Source organism: Archocentrus centrarchus, unplaced genomic scaffold (assembly GCF_007364275.1).
Source record: "Archocentrus centrarchus isolate MPI-CPG fArcCen1 unplaced genomic scaffold, fArcCen1 scaffold_26_ctg1, whole genome shotgun sequence".
Classification (NCBI taxonomy): domain Eukaryota; kingdom Metazoa; phylum Chordata; class Actinopteri; order Cichliformes; family Cichlidae; genus Archocentrus; species Archocentrus centrarchus.
Genome location: NW_022060256.1, coordinates 2,590,201 through 2,611,427, shown reverse-complemented (window position 1 = coordinate 2,611,427; position 21,227 = coordinate 2,590,201). Strand labels below are relative to the sequence as shown.

General features: G+C 44.2%; 1 protein-coding gene across 1 annotated transcript; it reads left to right on the top strand.

The window, feature by feature from the left end:
* Positions 1-214: 214 nt before the first annotated feature.
* On the top strand, positions 215-20,717 carry LOC115776050 (noelin-like). The gene is made up of 3 exons (XM_030723654.1): positions 215-433; positions 2,925-3,074; positions 20,484-20,717. Exons 1-3 carry the CDS (start codon positions 338-340, stop codon positions 20,661-20,663), a joined length of 426 nt encoding a protein of 141 aa, XP_030579514.1. The 5' UTR covers positions 215-337; the 3' UTR covers positions 20,664-20,717.
* The last annotated feature ends 510 nt before the right edge of the window (positions 20,718-21,227 follow it).

The following is a 21,227-nucleotide window of genomic DNA, read 5'->3' as shown; positions in this document are numbered from 1 at the left end:
AACATTTCAGAAAAAGACGACATTTTCTGCCTGAGACCAAATGGCTTCCTGCAGGAGCACACACACTCATTCGGCAGCAGCATGGACAGCTCCTCCTCCTTCTGCTACTCTACAGATCTGTTCACCAGCCAGGCTGTGACATCATCTGTCTCTCTCACGCACACACACACTCACTCAGCCAAGAGCTTTTAGTTCCACTTGGTTGATTTTTCGCATCACATCAGGGAAAAATAAGGAGAGAAGAGGAGGAGCAAAGGGAGAGTCGGGTAGCAGATGAACAGATAACCTGGTTAATCAGCAGCTCCTTAACCAGCTGAATCCAGAGGTAATAACGTGGATGTGCTTGTGGTTTGAAGAGGAAGAGATGGAGTCTGAAGAGAATCTGCTGAATGCTTACCTGCTGCTGCTGCTGCTTGGATCGCACTTCACTCTGGTAACACAATCCTGCTTCTATTTATATTCTGCTGTGTTCAGATCACTCTGCAGCCAGTAACTCTGCTCTGATGTATTCTGATCTGATTTCTCATAATATGTTCTCTTCTGATTAACTTTGATCTGTTTTTGTACATTCTGGTGCTGTGAAACCTTGTTACTGACACATTTTCATGTTGGTAAGAGCATGAACTTGTGATGGTGTTTATTGATCCATATCTGCATCAGACACAGAAACTCAATTTTTAACTCAAATGAAATAAATGTGTTTTCTGTTGTAATTCTGGGTTATTGCTGTTTCATAGTCAATTATCATTTAGGTACCTTCCTTTTATTAATCCAAGTTACATGATTTCAGCCTGATGATTAATTTCAGATGATAAATCTCTAATGCCTTTTTCAGCAGCACAGGGTGATAAAAATGGAACAAACCAAGCCAAGTGGAAGTTTTCTGAATGTATTTAATATATAATGAGATGTTTCACATCAGACAGCAATAAATCTGTTAATAATCTTGATTATCCAATGGATTACAGCAGATTAGCTTCAGTAAGAGAATGACAGACATAATACAGTACAGTGGCACAAAGCTATAGTAGAAATACAAGAACTACTAAAAGCAAAAATTATAACAAAAGAAAAAAAATAATTTAAATTGCAGACATTTGAATCCAACTGATTCATCAGTTTAATCAGTTTCTCAAACTGGTCATACTCAGCAATTTAAAAACATTTAATCAGAGAAATTTAAAATTACATCTATTCATACGAAAATAACTGCAGCTGTGTGAAATGGTGTTTAAACCATGGATCATTTGTATGAAGGACTATGATGATGAACTGTAATCAGTAACTCGTGTGTAAATAAAAAGAGAATGTCAGGTCTGAGTTCAATCAGCAGAGGGCAGTAGACACTCATTTTGTGTTGATTTAAATTATTAAAGCTTTCTGCGGGACAAGAAGATATTTATGCCTTTCTCTTCCTGAGCAGGCTGCTGCAGGTTTCTCTGCCTCTTTCTTTAGCTTATTTTACTCAACAAATGAAAACATGGATATGCACACTAGCAGAGCAAATCAGGGCCAGGCTGGGGCGGGGCAAATGACCGGGCCCTTTATACCTAAATAATAAAGTTCATCATAACATCATTTTACAACATACACATGCCCACTGTTGTGGAAGTGCCACTTATGTTAGCTTAGTCCGTAAAAATGCTTCACTTAGTTTACAATCTGTTGCCAAGTGACTGATGATGACGTTGGTGGATGGTTGGTGATGAGTTTTACCACAATACACTTGGAGAAAATATCGGCGATCCACTTGAAAATTTGCATGTCATAGAGCTAAATGTAAGAGTGAAAATAAAGCTAGTCAGGCAGCACATTTTATTCAATATTTTACACCTACTACATCACTAAAGTCAGTCGGTCTTGTAAAGTTTTTAGCAGCCATGACTCAGTCCTGACTGTGGCAACCTTTAAAACCCCCGTGTAAAACATGGATGATGGGCGATGTAAAATAGGCAATACCTTTGGCCATATACCGTGCTCATCTGGATACACTCAGGAGGGGGCCCGCCTTCTCCAGCTCTCCTCAAACGTGATAGGGGCCTGGCTACCAGAAATCTTATCCTCTCCTCTCTCCCATCCAGGCCCCCTCTAGTCCTGGGCCAGGGGCGTGCTGTCCTCCCAGCCCCCCCAGAAGCTCCGCCCCTGGATGTGTCTATCCATTGTGAAGTCACCTGTTGGTTTGGAAAGTCTAAACTTAAGGACCTTCACTATGTTGTTCAAGTGACCATATTTGGATGAGACTGTGGAATGCTAGCTAGCCCGCTTATCAGTCTACAGCCACACACTATATGGGAGCATCACACAGACAGATACCTGCTAATCAGTAACATCCAGATAAAATCCCAGAATTTCACTCAGCAAAACTGGAGCTCAGCCTTCTTGGATGCTCTGTTAGTCCAATGAAGTGCACAGCAGCCATATTATTGGTCAGATAATTGCATTAAAAATACTCCAAAAGGCTCCAACAGTGCAAACATAGTCCAGAGGTCCAGTTCAGGGACACCAGTTAGCTGAGGTGAAGCCTAGCTGACAACTAGCAGCTACAGCCAGCCTATGTCGCCATCCACCTGACACTCAAAGAGGCCACACCCCTAATAATGCAAACTTTAAGCATGAATCCAATTTAAACAGGTGAGTTATACAAACAGTCTCCCCCCTGTACAGTTAACAACTATAGAGACCAAAACCGTTTTTGTATTAAGGTGTAAACATGTTTATTTCTGCTGTAGCACATTTTAGCACAGGAGTCTTTCGGGGCTGACTCACTGCTGAAGCCTGGACTGCAGGAGACCTGCAGGTTTTGGTTCTTCACTGATGATTTAATTTTTCATTTTATTTTTTTATTCAGATTGGTGCTTGTGAAAAACACATCATATTTCTGTTGTTCTAATGATGTCCAAAATTTCATTCTAATCCTCTTATAGGTGGGTCCCTCAACCCCCGAGGAGGGCTGGCAAGTCTACAGTTCAGCTCAGGACTCAGAGGGTCGATGTGTTTGCACAGTGGTGGCTCCTCAGCAGACCATCTGTTCGAGAGATGCTCGAACCAAACAACTACGACAACTACTAGAGAAGGTAAAAAAAAGACATTGGGGAAAAAAATACAAACATTCTGCTAGTACTGTTAGCACTGCTGCAAAAGCAGACAGTCTGATCTAAAGACCTTCAAACCAAACAGCTCCCGCAGCTGATTGAAAATGGTCAAACTATTATTTCAAAATAATAAAATTCTCCTGACTGTAGTAATATTCTGTTGGTGTATGTTGCGATGTTTTTGTATAATGCAGAAATATGTATCAGATACCCTGGTGTGTCACCTTTTTATTATGGGAAGAAAACCATACACGCCCATGCGCTGTCACAAACACACAGCTACAATCACCAAATCACAAACCTTAAACAAGAAGGTCCTTCCATCAACACTTCAATGAATACATTGGGAGCAACACGGAGTTCAATATCTTTCCAAGGATACTTTAGCACACAGACTGGAGCAGCCAGGGATCGAACCACCAACCTTCCAATTAGTAGAGGTCCTACTCTACCTCCACAGCCACCCCCGAGGTAACGTTAGACTTCCAGCGTAAACTATTAACGATCACTCTTGGTGAGAGTGATCACTCCATAATTTGTGACCCAATCTGGCAAATAAAATATGAATCAGCACTGTATTGCGGGTCATTTCCGGGTTCATGGGATGTTGTTAGCAACAAGGGAGTGATTGCTTACATGTTTAGAGTGCTATTATTGGCTACCAGTGATGTCATCATTAAAATTACTTTGCATATCTAATAGGCCTGGGAGCTTGAGGGTCCTGCGCAGTATCTTAGTTGTAACTGCGCTCTTCTTAACAGATATCTGAGATGTCGTTCCTAGGATCTGCTGGAGCCACTCTCCCAGTTTGGGGGTCACTGCCCCAAAATATCTGATTACCACGAGGACCATATTTGCCTTCACCTTCCATATCCTCTCTAGCTCTTCTCTCAGCCCTTGGTATTTCTTGTTTCTTGTGTTCCAGCATCACTGTGGGACAGGATGTTTCTAATTTAAGAAATATTGCACAAATGCAAAAAAGCAGTCCTACATATTCAATTCAATTCAATTTTATTTATATAGCGCCAAATCACAACAAACTGTCGCCTCAAGGCGCTTTGTATTGTGGGTAAAGTGTAACGTACAAGCAAAATCAGCCAGAACCCAAAACGCAGCCAAGACCAGAGTTGGTTCACAAAATGTCTTTATTACCAAAATAAAGGTAAGGGGCTAGCAGGGAGTAGTCAGGCTAGTGGGTCAGGACGGGGGAGGTCCACTGGGGTCGGGGATCCAGCCAGGGAGGGGTCAGGTGGATGGGCAAAGGGAAAACTAGAGGGCTCAGGGGACAAACAGACGACAGGGACAAATTCCACCAACCAGAGGCTGAGTCAGGGGGGCAATCCAGGTCCATTCACAGGAGGAAGGCAATGAAGATCCAGAAATCAGAAAAACATGAGACAAGGTCAGAGTCAGGCAGGGTCCATCAGCAGTAAGTCAGAAATCCTCCAGCAGCGAAGGGAAAAGGCAAATCTGTGGTCAAAAACAGGCAGGATCAGAAAACCAAAAAAAACTAGGAAACATGAGACACAGCTTGAAAGCTGAGACTGGAGCAACAGACGATCTCGCACTGAGCTGGTGACGAGCAGCTGTTTAAATAGGGAGCAGCACAGTGCAGGTGAGGGTAATGAGTAATCAGCACTCTCAGGGTAGGGCTGCAATCATGACATCACCCCCCCCTCAAGGGGCGGCTCGCGACGCCCCTCTGGGCTGGTCCGGATGCCGGCGGTGGAAGGCGCGGATGAGGGCCCTGTCCAAGATCAGGCGAGAAGGCAGCCAGGACCGCTCCTCAGGACCATAGCCCCGCCAATCCACCAGATACTGGATGCCACGGCCCCAACGGCGGGAACGCAGCAACCGCCTCACAGTAAAGGCAGGGGCACCATCAATGAGCCGGGGGGGCGGAGGGGGTCGGGCCGGAGGGCAAAACCTGGAGGACATCAATGGTTTGACCTTGGAGACATGGAAGGTGGGGTGTACACGCAACGAAGGCGGCAGTTTGAGACGCACAGCTACTGGGTTGACAACCCTAGCAACAGGGAATGGGCCCACAAAACGGGGTGCCAACTTGCGGTTCTCTACCTTGATGGGCAGGTCCTTGGTGGATAACCACACCCTCTGACCGACCAGGTATCTAGGGGCTTGGGATCTGTGGCGATTGGCATTCCGGGCATAAACAGCAGAGGTCTTGCAGAGTGTAGCTCTGGCCCTTCTCCAGACTCTGAGACAGCGACGTGCTGATAAATGGGCAGCAGGAACCTGGGTAGCTCCCTCCTGAACAGAGAGAATGGGCGGCTGGTAGCCATACACAACATGAAATGGTGACAGACCCGTGGCGCTTGATGGTAATCCGTTGATGGCATACTCCACCCAAGGTAAGTTCTGGGACCAGCGACTAGGAGCATCCATGCAAAGGATGCGCAACTTGGACTCAATCTCCTGATTCATCCTCTCTGTCTGGCCATCAGTCTGAGGGTGAAAACCTGAAGAGAGACTGACATCAATACCAAGAAGGGTGCAAAACTCACCCCAAAAACGGGAAACAAATTGTGGTCCTCTGTCCGACACGATGTTGCGGGGAATGCCATGAAGTCTGAACACCTCTCGAGCCATCACATTAGCGAGATCAGGTGCTGATGGTAACTTGTGTAACGGAATGAGGTGGGTCATCTTGGAGAACCTGTCAACCACAGTGAGGAGTACCGTGTTACCTTGAGAGGGAGGTAGTCCGGTGACAAAATCCATCGAAATGTGGGACCACGGTCGATGAGGAATCGGCAGAGGCCTCAGTAGACCGGCTGGGGAGCGTCTGGAGGGTTTTACTCTGGAGCAGGTGACACATGCTGACACAAACTCTCGTGTGTCCTTTCTCAGAGTGGGCCACCAGAACCCTGACTGGACCACTGCTAGCGTCTTTGTTATACCTGGATGACAGAAAAGTTTAGAGCCATGACAGAACTGAAGGACCTTAGATACCATTTCTTCAGGGACAAACAGAAGACCCTTAGGGCATTGTGCTGGGGGTGGTTGTTTAAGATGACTCTTCTTGAGCAAGGTCTCTATTCTGGTTATAGCTAACCTGGTCTTGGAGGGAAGGATGTAGTCATGGTCAACAGAATCTGAAGAACAGGCAGAAGACTGATGAAGTCTTGAAAGGGCATCTGGTTTGATGTTCTTGCTGCCAGGTCGATAGGCCAGAATGAAGTCGAATCTGCTAAAAAACAGTGCCCATCTAGCCTGTCGTGGGTTCAGTCTCTTGGCAGACTTGAGGTATTCCAAGTTCTTATGATCTGTCCACACAGTAAAAGGAAGTGTGGACCCCTCCAGCCAGTGCCTCCATTCCTCCAATGCTAGTTTAATAGCTAACAGCTCTCTGTCTCCCACGTCGTAATTCCTCTCGGAGTCAGAGAGCCGGCGAGAAAAAAAGGCACAAGGATGTAACCTGGCATCATCTGCAAAGCGTTGAGATAGAACTGCCCCTACCCCAGTGTCTGAGGCATCAACCTCCACCACAAAAGGGTTAGACGAATCAGGAAAACGCAGAATGGGAGCTGAAGTGAAAAGACGTTTCAGCTTACCAAAAGCATGCCTCGCCTCAGGCGACCACTTGAACTGAGTCTTGGTTGAAGTGAGTTGATGAAGAGGGGCAGCCACAGAGCTGTAACCCCTGATAAAACGACGATAAAAGTTGGCAAACCCAAGGAACCGTTGAAGCTCCTTCAAACTGGATGGTTCGGGCCACTCCAAGACGGCTGCCACCTTAGATGGATCCATGGAAATCCTGCCAGGAGCAATGATAGAACCCACAACCATGACGGGATCATCATATTTCAAAAGCAGAAGCACAATGAGACTCAGTAAGGTGAGAGACTGTAGTGTTGGGCCTCACTCTCTTACGTTCACGAAGGCGTTGATCAATCCGTGTGGCAAGTCTTTCTAAGGCCTCGAGGGTCCTGGGAGGGTCACAGGTGGCAATCTCATCTTTGATTTCATCTGACAAGCCCTGGTAAAAAACATCAAACAGGGCCTCATTATTCCAAAGACAACTGGACTTCAAGGCATGGAAATTGATTATGTAGTCAGTAACAGGCCGAGAGCCCTGTTTGAGGGAAAACAGTCTCCTGGCAGCCTCCCTCTCAGGACGGACTGGATCAAACACCCTCTTCATTTCATCAGAAAAACCAAAAAATGAGTCACAGCTATCGGCATCATTCTCCCACTCAGAAGTTCCCCACAGTTTTGCCTTACCAGATAGCAGAGAAATAGTGTAGGCCACCTTGGCCCGCTCAGAAGGGAAGGCAGAGGGCTGGAGTTCAAAAAGCAGAGAACACTGGGTTAAAAAAGGTCTGCACTGTTCGGGATCCCCATCAAAACGCTCTGGGGGGGGAATCTTAGGTTCGTTGTTCGCGTTAACCGAGGGAGTGACAGCTAGAGGACGTGGCGGTGTAATGGAGGGCCTAGCTTGGGCTTGAGAATCCCTTAGAGAGGAAAGTCCCTGTAAAAGCTCCTGGACATTTCTTTCCAGGCCCGTAATGGCACCCTCCACCTTAGAACACCAATCAGGCTTTGGCTGTGGGTTCATTCTAGCGAGATCGTACTGTAACGTACAAGCAAAATCAGCCAGAACCCAAAACGCAGCCAAGACCAGAGTTGGTTCACAAAATGTCTTTATTACCAAAATAAAGGTAAGGGGCTAGCAGGGAGTAGTCAGGCTAGTGGGTCAGGACGGGGGAGGTCCACTGGGGTCGGGGATCCAGCCAGGGAGGGGTCAGGTGGATGGGCAAAGGGAAAACTAGAGGGCTCAGGGGACAAACAGACGACAGGGACAAATTCCACCAACCAGAGGCTGAGTCAGGGGGGCAATCCAGGTCCATTCACAGGAGGAAGGCAATGAAGATCCAGAAATCAGAAAAACATGAGACAAGGTCAGAGTCAGGCAGGGTCCATCAGCAGTAAGTCAGAAATCCTCCAGCAGCGAAGGGAAAAGGCAAATCTGTGGTCAAAAACAGGCAGGATCAGAAAACCAAAAAAACTAGGAAACATGAGACACGGCTTGAAAGCTGAGACTGGAGCAACAGACGATCTCGCACTGAGCTGGTGACGAGCAGCTGTTTAAATAGGGAGCAGCACAGTGCAGGTGAGGGTAATGAGTAATCAGCACTCTCAGGGTAGGGCTGCAATCATGACAGTAAAGACCCTACAATAATACAGAGAAAACCCAACAGTCAAAACGACCCCCTATGAGCAGCACTTGGCGACAGTGGAAAGGAAAAACTCCCTTTTAACAGGAAGAAACCTCCAGCAGAACCAGGCTCAGGGAGGGGCAGTCATCTGCCGCGACCGGTTGGGCTGAGGGGAGAGAAAGACATGCTGTGGAAGAGAGCCAGAGATTAATATCAATTAATGATTAAATGCAGAGTGGAGTATAAACAAAGTAAATAAGGTGAATGAGAAACAGTGCATTATGTGAACCCCCCAGCAGACTAGGCCTATAGCAGCATAACTAAGGGATGGTTCAGGGTCACCTGATCCAGCCCTAACTATAAGCTTTATCATAAAGGAAAGTTTTAAGCCTAATCTTAAAAATAGAGAGGGTGTCTGTCTCCCGAATCCAAGCTGGAAGCTGGTTCCACAGAAGAGGCGCCTGAAGGCTGAAGGCTCTGCCTCCCATTCTACTCTTAAGTATCCTAGGAACCACAAGTAAGCCAGCAGTCTGAGAGCGAAGTGCTCTGTTGGGGTGATATGGTACTATGAGGTCTTTGAGATAAGATGGTGCCTGATTATTCAAGACCTTGTATGTGAGGAGAAGAATTTTAAATTCTATTCTAGATTTAACAGGGAGCCAATGAAGAGAAGCCAATATGGGAGAAATCTGCTCTCTCTTTCTAGTCCCTGTCAGTACTCTAGCTGCAGCATTTTGGATCAGCTGAAGGCTTTTCAGAAAGCTTTTAGGACAGCCTGATAATAATGAATTACAATAGTCCAGCCTAGAAGTAATAAATGCATGAATGAGCTTTTCAGCATCACTCTGAGAAAGGATGTTTCTAATTTTAGAAATATTGCACAAATGCAAAAAAGCGGTCCTACATATTTGTTTAATATGTGCATTGAAGGACATATCCTGGTCAAAAATGACTCCAAGATTTCTCACAGTGTTACTGGAGGCCAAAGTAATGCCATCCAGAGTAAGTATCTGGTTAGACACCATGTTTCTAAGATTTGTGGGGCCGAGAACAAGAATTTCAGTTTTATCTGAATTTAGAAGCAGGAAATTAGAGGTCATCCAGGCCTTAATATCTTTAAGACATTCCTGCAGTTTAACTAATTGATGTGTGTCATCTGGCTTCATTGATAGGTAAAGCTGAGTATCATCTGCATAACAATGAAAATTGATGCAGTGCTTTCTAATAATACTGCCTAAGGGAAGCATGTATAATGTAAATAAAATTGGTCCTAGCACAGAACCCTGTGGAACTCCATAATTAACCTTAGTGTGTGAAGAAGACTCCCCATTTACATGAACAAATTGGAGTCTATAAGATAAATATGATTCAAACCACTGCAGTGCAGTACATTTAATACCTATAGCAAGCTCTAATCTCTGTAATAAAATGTTATGGTCAACAGTATCAAAAGCTGCACTGCATATTTGCTGCATATTTGTTTAATACATGCATTGAAGGACATATCCTGGTCAAAAAATAACTCCAGGATTCCTCACAGTGTTACTGAAGGCCAAAGTAATGCCAGCCAGGGTATCTGGTTAGCCAGGATGTTTCTAAGGTTTGTATCACTGAGTACAATAAATTAAGTTTTATCTGAATTTAGAAGCAAGAATTTAGAGGTCAGAGATGAGTCAGAGGCTGTAAGAAGATCATTTGTAACCTTCACTAATGCTGTTTCTGTACTGTGATGAATTCTTAGACCTGACTGAAACTGTTCAAATAAACCGTTCCTCTGCAGAGGATCAGTTAGCTGTTTTACAACTACTCTTTCAAGAATTTTTGAGAGAAAAGGAAGGTTGGAGATTGGCCTATAATTAGCTAAAACAGCTGGGTCAGTGATGGCTTTTTAACCCTTTTTAACACTGGGCGATCACCACTGATGCACCTGTGACCTGCCCTTACCTGCCGCGAACAATAGGTTAACACCAAGTGTCTGATCAAACAAACTTTGAATTACCGTGATTGCACGACCATTTGTCCTATCAGAAAAATTCTGTTTCTGAAAGCTGAGAAATTGCGCTTCACAGCCAACATAGGGTTATTACAGTAATTGTTGTCCTAAGTGTGTTAACAACGGGACATCTGAAGTACTCTGTGTCTCCAGTGACACGTTCGGCTTTATAGGGTTAAATAATGGTTTAATTACTGCCACCTTAATTGATGCTTCAATCTTAAATATAATCAATTTATCTTTATTAATGGGCTATGTACCACAGGCTTTTAATGGTAGGAATTATTTGAACAGTCTAGTAGGAATGGGATCAAATAGACATGTTGATGGTTTGGAGGAAGTAACTTTTGAAGTTAACTCAAAAAGATCAACTGGAGCGAAAGAGTCTAAACAAATACCATCAGTACTGAAAATATTTAAATTTTTATTTGTGAAGAAACTCATGAAATCATTACTAGATAAAGTGAAAGGAATACTCGGCTCTACAGCACTCTGACTCTTTGTCGGCCTGGCTACAGTGCTAAAAATAAACCTGGGCTTGTTCTTATTTTCTTCAATTAATGATAAATAGTAAGATGTCCTAGCTTTATGGAGGGCCTTTTTTTTTTTTACAGAGCAACAAACTCTTTTTCCAGGCTAAACAAAATCTTCTAAATTAATGAGACATCATTCCCACTTTAGGTTATGGTTTATTGCTTAAAGCTGTGCATTTACAAGGGAATCAGGCACTTCTGATTTAAGGCTTTCCTTTTCAGAGGAGCCACAGTATAATCTACCTTTCTGGGAGCAGAGTTTAGGTAACTGCTCTGCATTGTGTTGGCACATGGCACTGAAGAGCATAAAATTTACTCTAATGGATTACACAGCAGTGGGAAATATAAGTTTTATTACAGTTGAAGTCTTTCTGAAAGTGCTGTATCTAAGTTTAAAGATATAATTCCTTCATTATGTGCTTCAATGCTATGTGCCAACACAGTGATCTCTAATTTCCTGCTTCTGAATTCAGATAAATCTGAAGTCATTTGTATCCAAGATGGCGACGCATTTAGGCGCAGTGGCTCATGGCTCTGCCTTTCGGTGCTCTTTTTTTATTTTTTATTTGTCAGTTCTTGTACATTCATCTCCGCAAACAACTGCTACACACTCCAGGATCTTGTGGACATTGGCTAATGGCACAAGATATCGGTATCAAGTGATTTTCACTACACTCACAACATCCCAGATGACAAGGCGAGACTGCCGGGTGCTCCATGGATTGTTATCAGGTCTGGAAGGCGTCGCCAGTGGTGGAGGGGGAAGCAGAAGTAGTGCTGCAGGTCCGGCCTTACGCTGAAGCTAAAAAGCCAGCCACACAGGCCCCCTCTGCTGAGCTTATATCTCTCCAACGCCAGATCCATGGTAAATAAAACAACCTAGAATTACAGTTGGCTGGAAATTTTCAATTTTTTTCTATTTCTATTTTCATGACTGTTGTGTAATGATTATCACTGAGACCTGGCTTAACCCGCAGATCCCCGATGCTAACGTGCAGCTAGCAGGCCACACTCTGCTACATTGGTATTGGACGAAGGACTCTGGTAAGAGCAGGGGAGGGGGTCTCTGTATTTATGTGCATGAGGACGGGTGTAACAACGGAGCAATCATAGACAAACATTGTTCCCCAGACCTCGAGTACATGTCTGTAAGATGTCGGCCTTTTTTTCTGCCTAGAGAGCTAACAGTAGTGATTGTGACAGCCGTGCATATTCCACCCGACTCTAATGTTAACATGGCGCTCTCTCTCCTGCTCAACACCATTGATGAACAGCAGCGGGCCCACCCCAATGGTGTTCTTATTATCGCAGGAGACTTTAACAAGGCCAACTTAAAGACTGTACTCCCAAAATTCCACCAACATGTCAAATGTTCTACAAGAGGGGAGAACACTCTTGACCATGTTTACTCCAACATTAATCATGCTTACAGAGCCCCCCCCAGCCAGTCCGACCATCTTTCCCTGCTGCTCACCCCAGAATACACCCCCCTCAGACGGAGAGCCAGGTCTACTGTAAAAACCACAACAACCTGGCCTGGAAAAGCACTCTCCAACCTACAGGACTGCTTCACACACACACAGACTGGGACTTATTTGAACACGAGGACCTGGAAACATTCACAAGGACGGTACTGGACTACATTAAGTTCTGTATCGGAAAGGTGACTGTTAGCAAAAACATCTGGGTTTTCCCTAACCAGAAACCCTGGATGAACATCCAGGTCCGTTCACTCCTCAAAACCCGCCATGCTGCCTTCAGGTCAGAGAGAAGAGCGGTCATACTTTCTGTCAAAATAGAGTGATTTATGAGTTAGGACATGTCGTATTTCTATGAAAAAATATATTTCATAATATTTCATAGTTCATAATTCATAGATATATCTAAAACGGGCGGTGAAAATATATGTCTGGATTGACCGTGCTTCTGTGTCACCAGAGTGCAGATTAAATTGTGGACTTTTTTCATGAAAATGTTCCCTGTTTATAGAAAAAGGAGTGCTTTTGTTTACAGTGATCAGGTGATTTTATTTTTTTTTTAATGAAAAAATGACCAGCTGTTTTTATCACAATTGACTCAGTACAGCGTGTAGATTTCTCCTTTCTCAACCAAATGGCCAAAACACTCTGCTGTGGACCGCAGTGGAAATTGCTATTTAGCTATAGCTAAAGTATTTGCAGCCATAAAATGTGTCTGAAGTATTTTGATGCCTGCTGAGGCAATACTCGACCTTGTGAAGGGGTCAACACCTGCAATTTCAATGAACTCTGCTCTGAAAATGCCACAGCCCTGGGCCAGGATATCAACATTATGCACATATAGGTGGAAATGTTGAAAACCTTGCCTCTTCCAGTGTCATACCACTTAAAAAAGTCTGTCTGCGCCTCTGTAGACTAGGGTTTAATATTTTTCCCGAAAATGACATGAATCAAATCCCGGGAAAAGACGAGCCATTTTCCGGGAATCCCGGGAAAAAGGGATTTTTCTTTTTTTTTAAATTTAATTAGGCCTTCTGTAGCCTGTGTCGGGCTTAACCTATTTTGATATTGTAGAGGTAGCTTTCCAGCTATGTCCTGTTATGCCCAGTAGGGGGCAACGTTGACTTGATTAATGCAATAAAACCTACATCTCGGCATTCGAGTGCTCAAGCTATGCGGTGTTGTATCGTTCCTCAACACTCCCTTAACAAATATAATTCGAATATTCCTGCATTGTACATGGAATTATACCAAGCTATTTTACAATTGCTGGTGCAAAACAATACGGTTCATCTCCACACAGCATTGATAAAGGCTCAGCCACTTGCGCTGTCGTGCACACCGTTCCACCAGTGGAACGCTGGTAGTCATTGAAAAGTTAACTACCGTACTACACTATAATATGACATAACACAGGGCCTTGAGTAATGCACTACGACTTTGTCATTGCCATTCTGGCAACAGCAAATTTATAACGCCGTGTCTAAGGGTTAAAGTAGGTTCGTTGTGAATCATCTTTTGAAAAACTGGCCAATCCTTATAGCCTAAAAAATATACATTTTACTCAACTCCATTTTAAAAGCGAAATATGTTAAAGTAATCTATTTCATGATACTTTCTTCACACATTAGGCCCGCATCCTAACTCACGATTGTTAGTAAGCGGCTGCAAACGAGGAAAAGAAACACTCAAAGTTAAACAGATATTTCTTTATTGTTCAGGGCAGGCATATTTTATAGGCTATATAATGCGACTTTTTTCCCGGTTTCCCATCTCAACGTTTCCCGGAAAACGGAAATGGTTCTGATCGCATTTCCCGGGAATCCCGGGTCCCAGGATTACTGTAGACATTTGTTCAAGGCCATAAACAGATGCAGGATAAGGACCTATGTATGACAGATTTTCTCTACAACTAAATGAGTGGGGAAAATAACCTTTAATTTTGTCCACAAAACCTAGACCTTTGGGTATTAAAGATAAAGGCATAGGGAGTAAACTACATAATTCAATGTATTTCTGATTATAATCATGGTCTGTGAAACAATCAGAATACTTTATTGATCCCAAAGGGAAATTACTATTGTTACAGCTGCAACCGTTTCATTTAAACAAGTAAACCTAAAACACAATAACATACACTAAAGGCATTAAAGTATAAAGACTAAAGAGATATTTTGACTATATACACATCTAAATCTATACACATATGAAAATTGTGAGTGCAAAAATTTTTGAATAGGTGTCATTATATATATATGCACAGTCCTTTTTTGTACAATGTATAAGTGTATGTACAATGTACAATGTATATAGTGTATGTACAATGTATATGGAAATTTAAACAATTTTATGTATAATTGAATACTGATAAGTGAATGACACTGATGAACCACAATGTCACCTATTAAGGGAGGAGTTATAGAGTCTGATGGCCACAGGTAGAAATGACCTTCTGTGGCGCTCTGTGGTGCATTTTGGTGGGATGAGTCTTGCATTGAATGTGCTCCTGTGTCCCATCACTGTGTTGTAGAGTGGGTGGGAGCCATTGTTCATAATGGCCTGCAGCTTAGACAGCATCCTCCTCTCCGACACTGCCATAAGCGAATCCAGCTCCACTCCCACCACATCACTGGCTTTGTGGATCAGTTTATGAGTCTGTTGGCGTCTGCCGCCCTCAGTCTGCTGCCCCAGCATGCAACAGCATAGAGGATGGCACTCGCCACCACAGACTCATAGAAGATCCTGAGCATAGTCCGGCAGATGTTGAAGGACCTCAGGCGTCTCAGAAACTAGAGGCGACTTTGGCCCTTCCTGTATAGGGCATCAGTGTTCTTAGCCCAGTCCAGTTTGTTGTCAATGTGTACTCCCAGATATTTGTAGTCCTCAACGGTGTCCACACTGACCCCTCCGATGGACATAGGGGCCACCGGTGCCTTGTCTTTCCTCAAGTCCACCACCAGTTCCTTTGTCTTTGTCACGTTGAGCTCTAGATGGTTCCGCTTGCACCATGTGACAAAGTCCTTCACTGTCCTCCTGTACTCATCCTCGTCACCCCTGCTGATGCATCCAACTATTGCAGAGTCATCAGAAAACTTTTGAAGATGGCAGGTCTCTGAGCAGTAGCTGAAGTCTGTGGTGTAGAGGGTGAAGAGGAAGGGAGAGAGGACAGTCCCTTGTGGGGCTCCAGTGTTGCTAACTACTCTGTCAGACACACAGTGCTGCAGCCGTACATACTGTGGTCTGCCAGTCAGGTAGTCAACAATCCAGGACACAAGGGGGACATCTACCTGCGTCGCTGTCAACTTATCACCCAGAAGAGCAGGCTGAATGGTGTTGAATGCACTTGAGAAGTCAAAGAACATGATCCTCACAGTGCTGGCCGGCTTATCCAGTTGAGCGTAGACTCGGTTTAGCAGGTAGATAATGGCGTCCTCAACTCCCAGGCGGGGCTGGTAGGCGAACTGGAGGGGGTCCAGAAATGACTGGACAATGGGCCGGAGCTGATCCAGGACGAGCCTCTCCATGGTCTTCATTATGTGGGAAGTCAGTGCCACTGACCTGTAATCCTTGACATCACTGGGTCGCGTCATCTTCGGGACCAGAACGATGCAAGATGTCTTCCACATCACAGGGACCCTCTGAAGATCCAGGCTCATATTGAAGACATGGTGCAGTACTCCACAAAGCTGGGTGGCACAGGCTTTAAGCACCCTGGGGGAGACCCCGTCAGGGCCTGCAGCCTTGTTTTTGTGGAGTCTCTTAAGTTGTCTTCTCACCTGGTCAGCAGTGAGACTAACTGTAGAGGTGGCGGGTGGGGGAGGGGTGGAGACGTCAAGAGGGCCATCACAGGAAGGAAGCAGGCTATTGTGAAGTGTGGGGGTGGATGGGGGTGGAGTGGACTTCTGGAGACCGGCAGCAGAGCTGTCTGGACGAGGGATGACAGAGCCTGCAGTGTCAAACCTGTTAAAGAACAGATTTAGCTCATTGGCCCTGTCCACACTGCCCTCCATTCCCCTGTTGTTGCTGGTCCTGAAGCCAGTGATGGTTCTTATTCCACTCCATACCTCCCTCATGTTGTTCTGCTGGAGTTTCAGCTCCAGCTTCCTCCTATAATTGTTTTTAGCCTCCCTAATTGTTGTTTTGAGTTCCCTGTGGATCGTTCTCACCTCCTCCCTGTTGCCAGCCCTGAAGGCCTTCTTCTTATTGTTGAGAAGTGCTTTAATATCCTTTGTTACCCACGGCTTGTTGTTTGGGTAGCATTTTACAATCCTGGTAGGAACAATGGTGTCCACACAGAAGTTAATGTAGTCTGTGATGCATTCTGTGAGCCTGTCGATGTCCTGTCCATGAGGCTCACAGAGTGCCGGCCAGTCTGTCACCTCAAAGCAGTCCTGCAGTGCTTCATAAGTGTTGTCAGACCATCTCTTAATTGACCGTGTGGTCACAGGCTGACTTTTCACCAGTGGCACATAGCGGGAGCTGAGCTTCACCAAGTTGTGGTCTGACCTCCCTAGAGGGGGGAGTGGGGAGCAGCTGTATGCATCCTTAACATTAGCATACAGCAGGTCCAGTGTTCTCTCCTCTCTGGTGGGACAGTTCACATACTGGGTGAAGTTTGAGAGTGTCTTTTCCATGGTGACATGATTGAAGTCACCTGAAATTGCAATAAGGGCAGTTGGGTGTTGAGTTTGTAAACACGCTAATGTTGAGTGAATGACGTCACACGCCGACGTCGGGTTGGCAGAGGGGGGGACGTAAACAGCCACAATAATAACATGGGAGAACTCCCTTGGTAAATAATATAGCCTCAGTCCAACAGCCAACAGCTCAATATCCGGGCAACCCACACGTTCCTTGATGGTAATGTGGCCAGGGTTACACCAGCGGTTATTAACTAGAACAGCTAGCCCTCCTCCTCTGCGCTTACCGCTCTCAGTGTAGCTCCGGTCAGCTCGAATAGTTTGAAAACCATCAATGGAAACATTGTCATCTGGAATATCCTGGTGTAGCCATGTCTCTGAAAAGCACATTAGGCTGCATTCCCGATACTCTCTCTGACTCCTGACTAACGCTGTAAGCTCGTCCATCTTGTTAGCCAGCGATCTTACGTTGCCCATGATGAGAGAGGGGAGACGCGGCTTATATCCCGTCTTCTCCATAAGTCTCCGACGCTTGGCCCTTGCTTTTCCTGTGCGCTGTTTTGTTCCTCCTCTGCATCCTCGGTGTGTCCGTCTCCAAAGTTCTTCAGGAGTGTTAGTTGTTCTGGTTGTTATGCCGGCCGGCCTTAGCACGATCAGCTGATCCCGGTTGTAAACAAAGCGGACATGTTGCTGAGCAACGGCGGACCAGGAAAGTGAAAGAAGCACTTTCATGACGAAAAGACAGACCAAAACCCTCTCTGCTCTCATGTTTCGAGAGGGCATGGGTTCACTAAGTTACCCTACCTATATAAATAAATATTACGATGTTAAAGAAAAGAAAAGAACAAAAATCGATAAACACAAACGGAGCGCTGTAACGGGCAGCATGCACATTTCCGCGCATGCGCACCAAACCTCTTGATAGTACTGAATCTGCATTGCTGAGGGTTTTTTAAGATATCCTTTTAGCTACAGATGCAGGAGACTATGTGGTTTTACTTCTCTTTGACAGCCGCCTTTGACACTGTGGATCATAGTATTTTAATTTCTCGTTTAGAGCAGTATGTGGGTTTCCAAGGCACTGTCTTAGAGTGGCTTAAGTCATATTTGGCTGATAGGTCTTTTTATGTTAACCTAGGCGATTTTACATCATCCCCTGCTCCTTTGTCATGTGGGGTGCCACAGGGTTCGATACTTGGACCTCTGTTGTTTTCTTTATATTTACTCCCCCTCGGCTCCATCCTTAGAAGGCATAAAATTGCTTTCCATTGCTATACAGCTGATACACAGATTTGTATGCCCCTAAATCGCAAGGAAGCCAACTTTGTACAGATTTTAATTAAGTGTCTTGATGAAATTAAATCTTGGATGGCTCTAAACTTTCTGAATTTTAATGAAAAAAAGATGGAGGTGATTGTTTTTGGTCCTAGTACCACTGGTGGATTTCCTCCCGTGGACCTGGGTCCATTATCACAATATGTAAAGCCGTCTGTCACAAATTTGGGTTTTATGATGGATGAGAGTTTTAAGTTGGAGGGCCAGATCAGTGCAGTGGTGAGATCTAGTTTCTTTCATTTGAGGTAGCTGGCGAAGATAAAAAATATTTTATCAAAAAAACACTTTGAAGTAGTGATCCCTGCCTTTATCACAACTAGGCTGGATTACTGTAATGCTTTGTATGTTGGTGTTAGCCAGTATTCCCTATCTCGTCTACAGCTGGTTTAAAATGCTGCTGCGCGGCTCTTGATAGGATCACGGAAGAGGGAGCATATTACTCCTGTTTTATCCTCACTGCACTGGCTGCCCATCCATTTTAAAATTCTTTTGTTTTTAAGTCATTACATGGCCTTGCCCCACCTTATCTTTCCGAGTTGCTGCATTTGCATACTCCTTCCCGGTCACTCAGATCAGCTAACCACTGCACCTTGATGTGCCGAGGACACAGCGGAGGCTCAGAGGAGACAGAGCCTTTGCTGTGGCAGCTACTAAACTCTGGAATTCACTGCCATTGGGCATTAAACAGGCCTCGTCCTTGGCCAATTTTAAATCTGCTTTTAAGACATATCTTTTTCATTTGGCCTTTGACTAGTATGAGCTGCTGTTTTATTTTGTTTTTAATTTACTTATTTATTTTTTAGGATAAACTGTGTATTTTATTGTTTTTATTTATTTATTTTAATCTATTTATGTATACATTTATTTATTTTTAATTACCTTTTTAAATTTTATCTTCTCTTGTCCTGATATATTTTATGTACAGCACTTTGGTCAGTGGTTACTGTTTTTAAAGTGCTTGGCTTGGCTAATTTCCTGCTTCTAAATTCAGGTAAATCTGAAATTCTTGTACTCTGCCCCTTAAAACCCTTTTCTGAAAGTAAAAAAGGGGCACTAGTCCAGTTAAAAATTTCTAAAAACAGGCAAACACTGAGCACACAAAAGACCGGTAAAAGGACATGCTGCCATCTTGGATTAGGGCGTAGCTATAACAAAACAGCAAATAATTTAATATAATCAGGCCCCATCTTATCTTAAAGACCTCATAGTACCATATCATCCCAACAGAGCACTTCACTCTCAGACTGCTGGCTTACTTGTGATATCTAGGATGAGTAGAAGTGGAGGCACAGCCTTCAGCTTTCAGGCCCCTCTTCTGTGGAACCAGCTCGCATTCGGGAGACAGACACCCTCTCTATTTTTAAGACTAAGCTTAAAACTTACCTTGATGAAACTTATAATTAGGGCTGAATCAGGTGACCCTGAACCCTCCCTTAGTTATGCTACAATAGGCCTAGCCTTTTGGGGGGTTTCCCAGGACACACTATTTCTTTTTCAATCACCTCTTTTCACTCTGTTTATACACCACTCTCCATTTAATCATTAGCTGTTATCATCAACAGTCTTCATCATCAGTAGTTATTATTAATCTCTGGCTCCCTCCCCTTCAGTCCTAACTGGTCAGGCCTAGGCTGCTGGGGGTTCCCATAATGCACTGCTTCTTTTCATTCACCTTATTTACTCTATTTATACTTCACTCTGTATTTAATCATTAATTATTATTAATCTCTGGCTCTCTTCCACAGTGTGTCTTTTGTCCTGTGTCTCTCCCCTCAGCCCCAACCAGTCACAGCAGATGGCTGGCTGTGTGAATGGATGAATGCAAACGTGTTTTATAAGCTATGAGTGCTCAGAGTAGAAAGGCGCTATATAAGAACTAGTCCATTTACCATTCAAACATCTGATTAGGATGCCTCCAGGGCACCTCTTGGGTTTTGTGTTCTGGGGATGTCATACCAGGAGGAGGCCACAGGGCAGACCCAGGATGTGCTGGAAAGGTTATATCTCTTGACTGGCCTGGGAACGCCTCAGTGAACTGGAGGAGGTGGCTGGGCAGAGAGAGGTCTGGGTTTCTCTGCTTAGGCTGCTGCCCTGTGACTCAGCCCCAAATAAACAGAGGAATATGGATGGATTTGGTTCTCATTTGGTGCTAAATAAGCTAAAATTGAACTGAATAGAATATATATGGTACTTTAGTTTTTATCAATGATGTCATGCTGTCCTCCTGTCCAGGTGCAGAACATGAGCCAGTCCATCGAGGCTCTAGATCAGCGGACTCAAAGAGATCTGCAGTTTGTGGAGAAGATGGAAGTTCAGCTGAAAGGTCTGGAAAATAAATTCAAACAGGTGGAGGATGGACATGAGACCAACATTGCCAGACAGTACAAGGTATTTCCCATATCATCACACTGAGCAACCAAACAACATTTCTGCCTCTCACTATGTGAATAATGGAGCATTATACGTCCTGGAAATATTTGAAAAGTTTTGCTCAGAAAGTTGCAGGCCTCAGTTCTCAGTATAGACTAAAATTAACTTGTTCAATACTTTTCCTGATTACATCAACACTTTGTTCAAATGCAGGATACTACAGAGCAAATGAAGACACAAAGTTAGTTTTAAGTAGTAACATATCATGAAATAGTGGATTAAAAGACAGGTTTGATTCACTGAGTGTATTGTAGTGGCTCGCATGTCCCCCTGTCATGGGGGTTCCCATAATACACTCAATGATCAAATGCAGAGTGGTGTATAAACACAGAATGGAAAGAGATGAGTGAAAGAGAGCCTCTAGCAGTCTGAGCATTACTAAGGAAAGGTTCAGAGTCACCTGCCGTGATGTCAGTAATGCATTACTTAGTTACGCGTTACTCTAATCTGACTACTTTTTCTTGGTAACGAGTAATCTAACATGTTACTATTTGCAGTCCAGTAGTCAGATCAAAGTTGCTTATCCAAGTCACTGCATTACTATTT

What these genes read in the sequence shown, in the direction of transcription:
- LOC115776050 (XM_030723654.1), top strand. Translation starts at nt 338, where the DNA reads ATGTGCTTGTGGTTTGAAGAGGAAGAGATGGAGTCTGAAGAGAATCTG. An exon ending in TTGGATCGCACTTCACTCTG is followed by an intron (nt 434 to 2,924) that starts GTAACACAATCC and finishes ATCCTCTTATAG; the next exon opens with GTGGGTCCCTCAACCCCCGA. An exon ending in TACGACAACTACTAGAGAAG is followed by an intron (nt 3,075 to 20,483) that starts GTAAAAAAAAGA and finishes CCTCCTGTCCAG; the next exon opens with GTGCAGAACATGAGCCAGTC.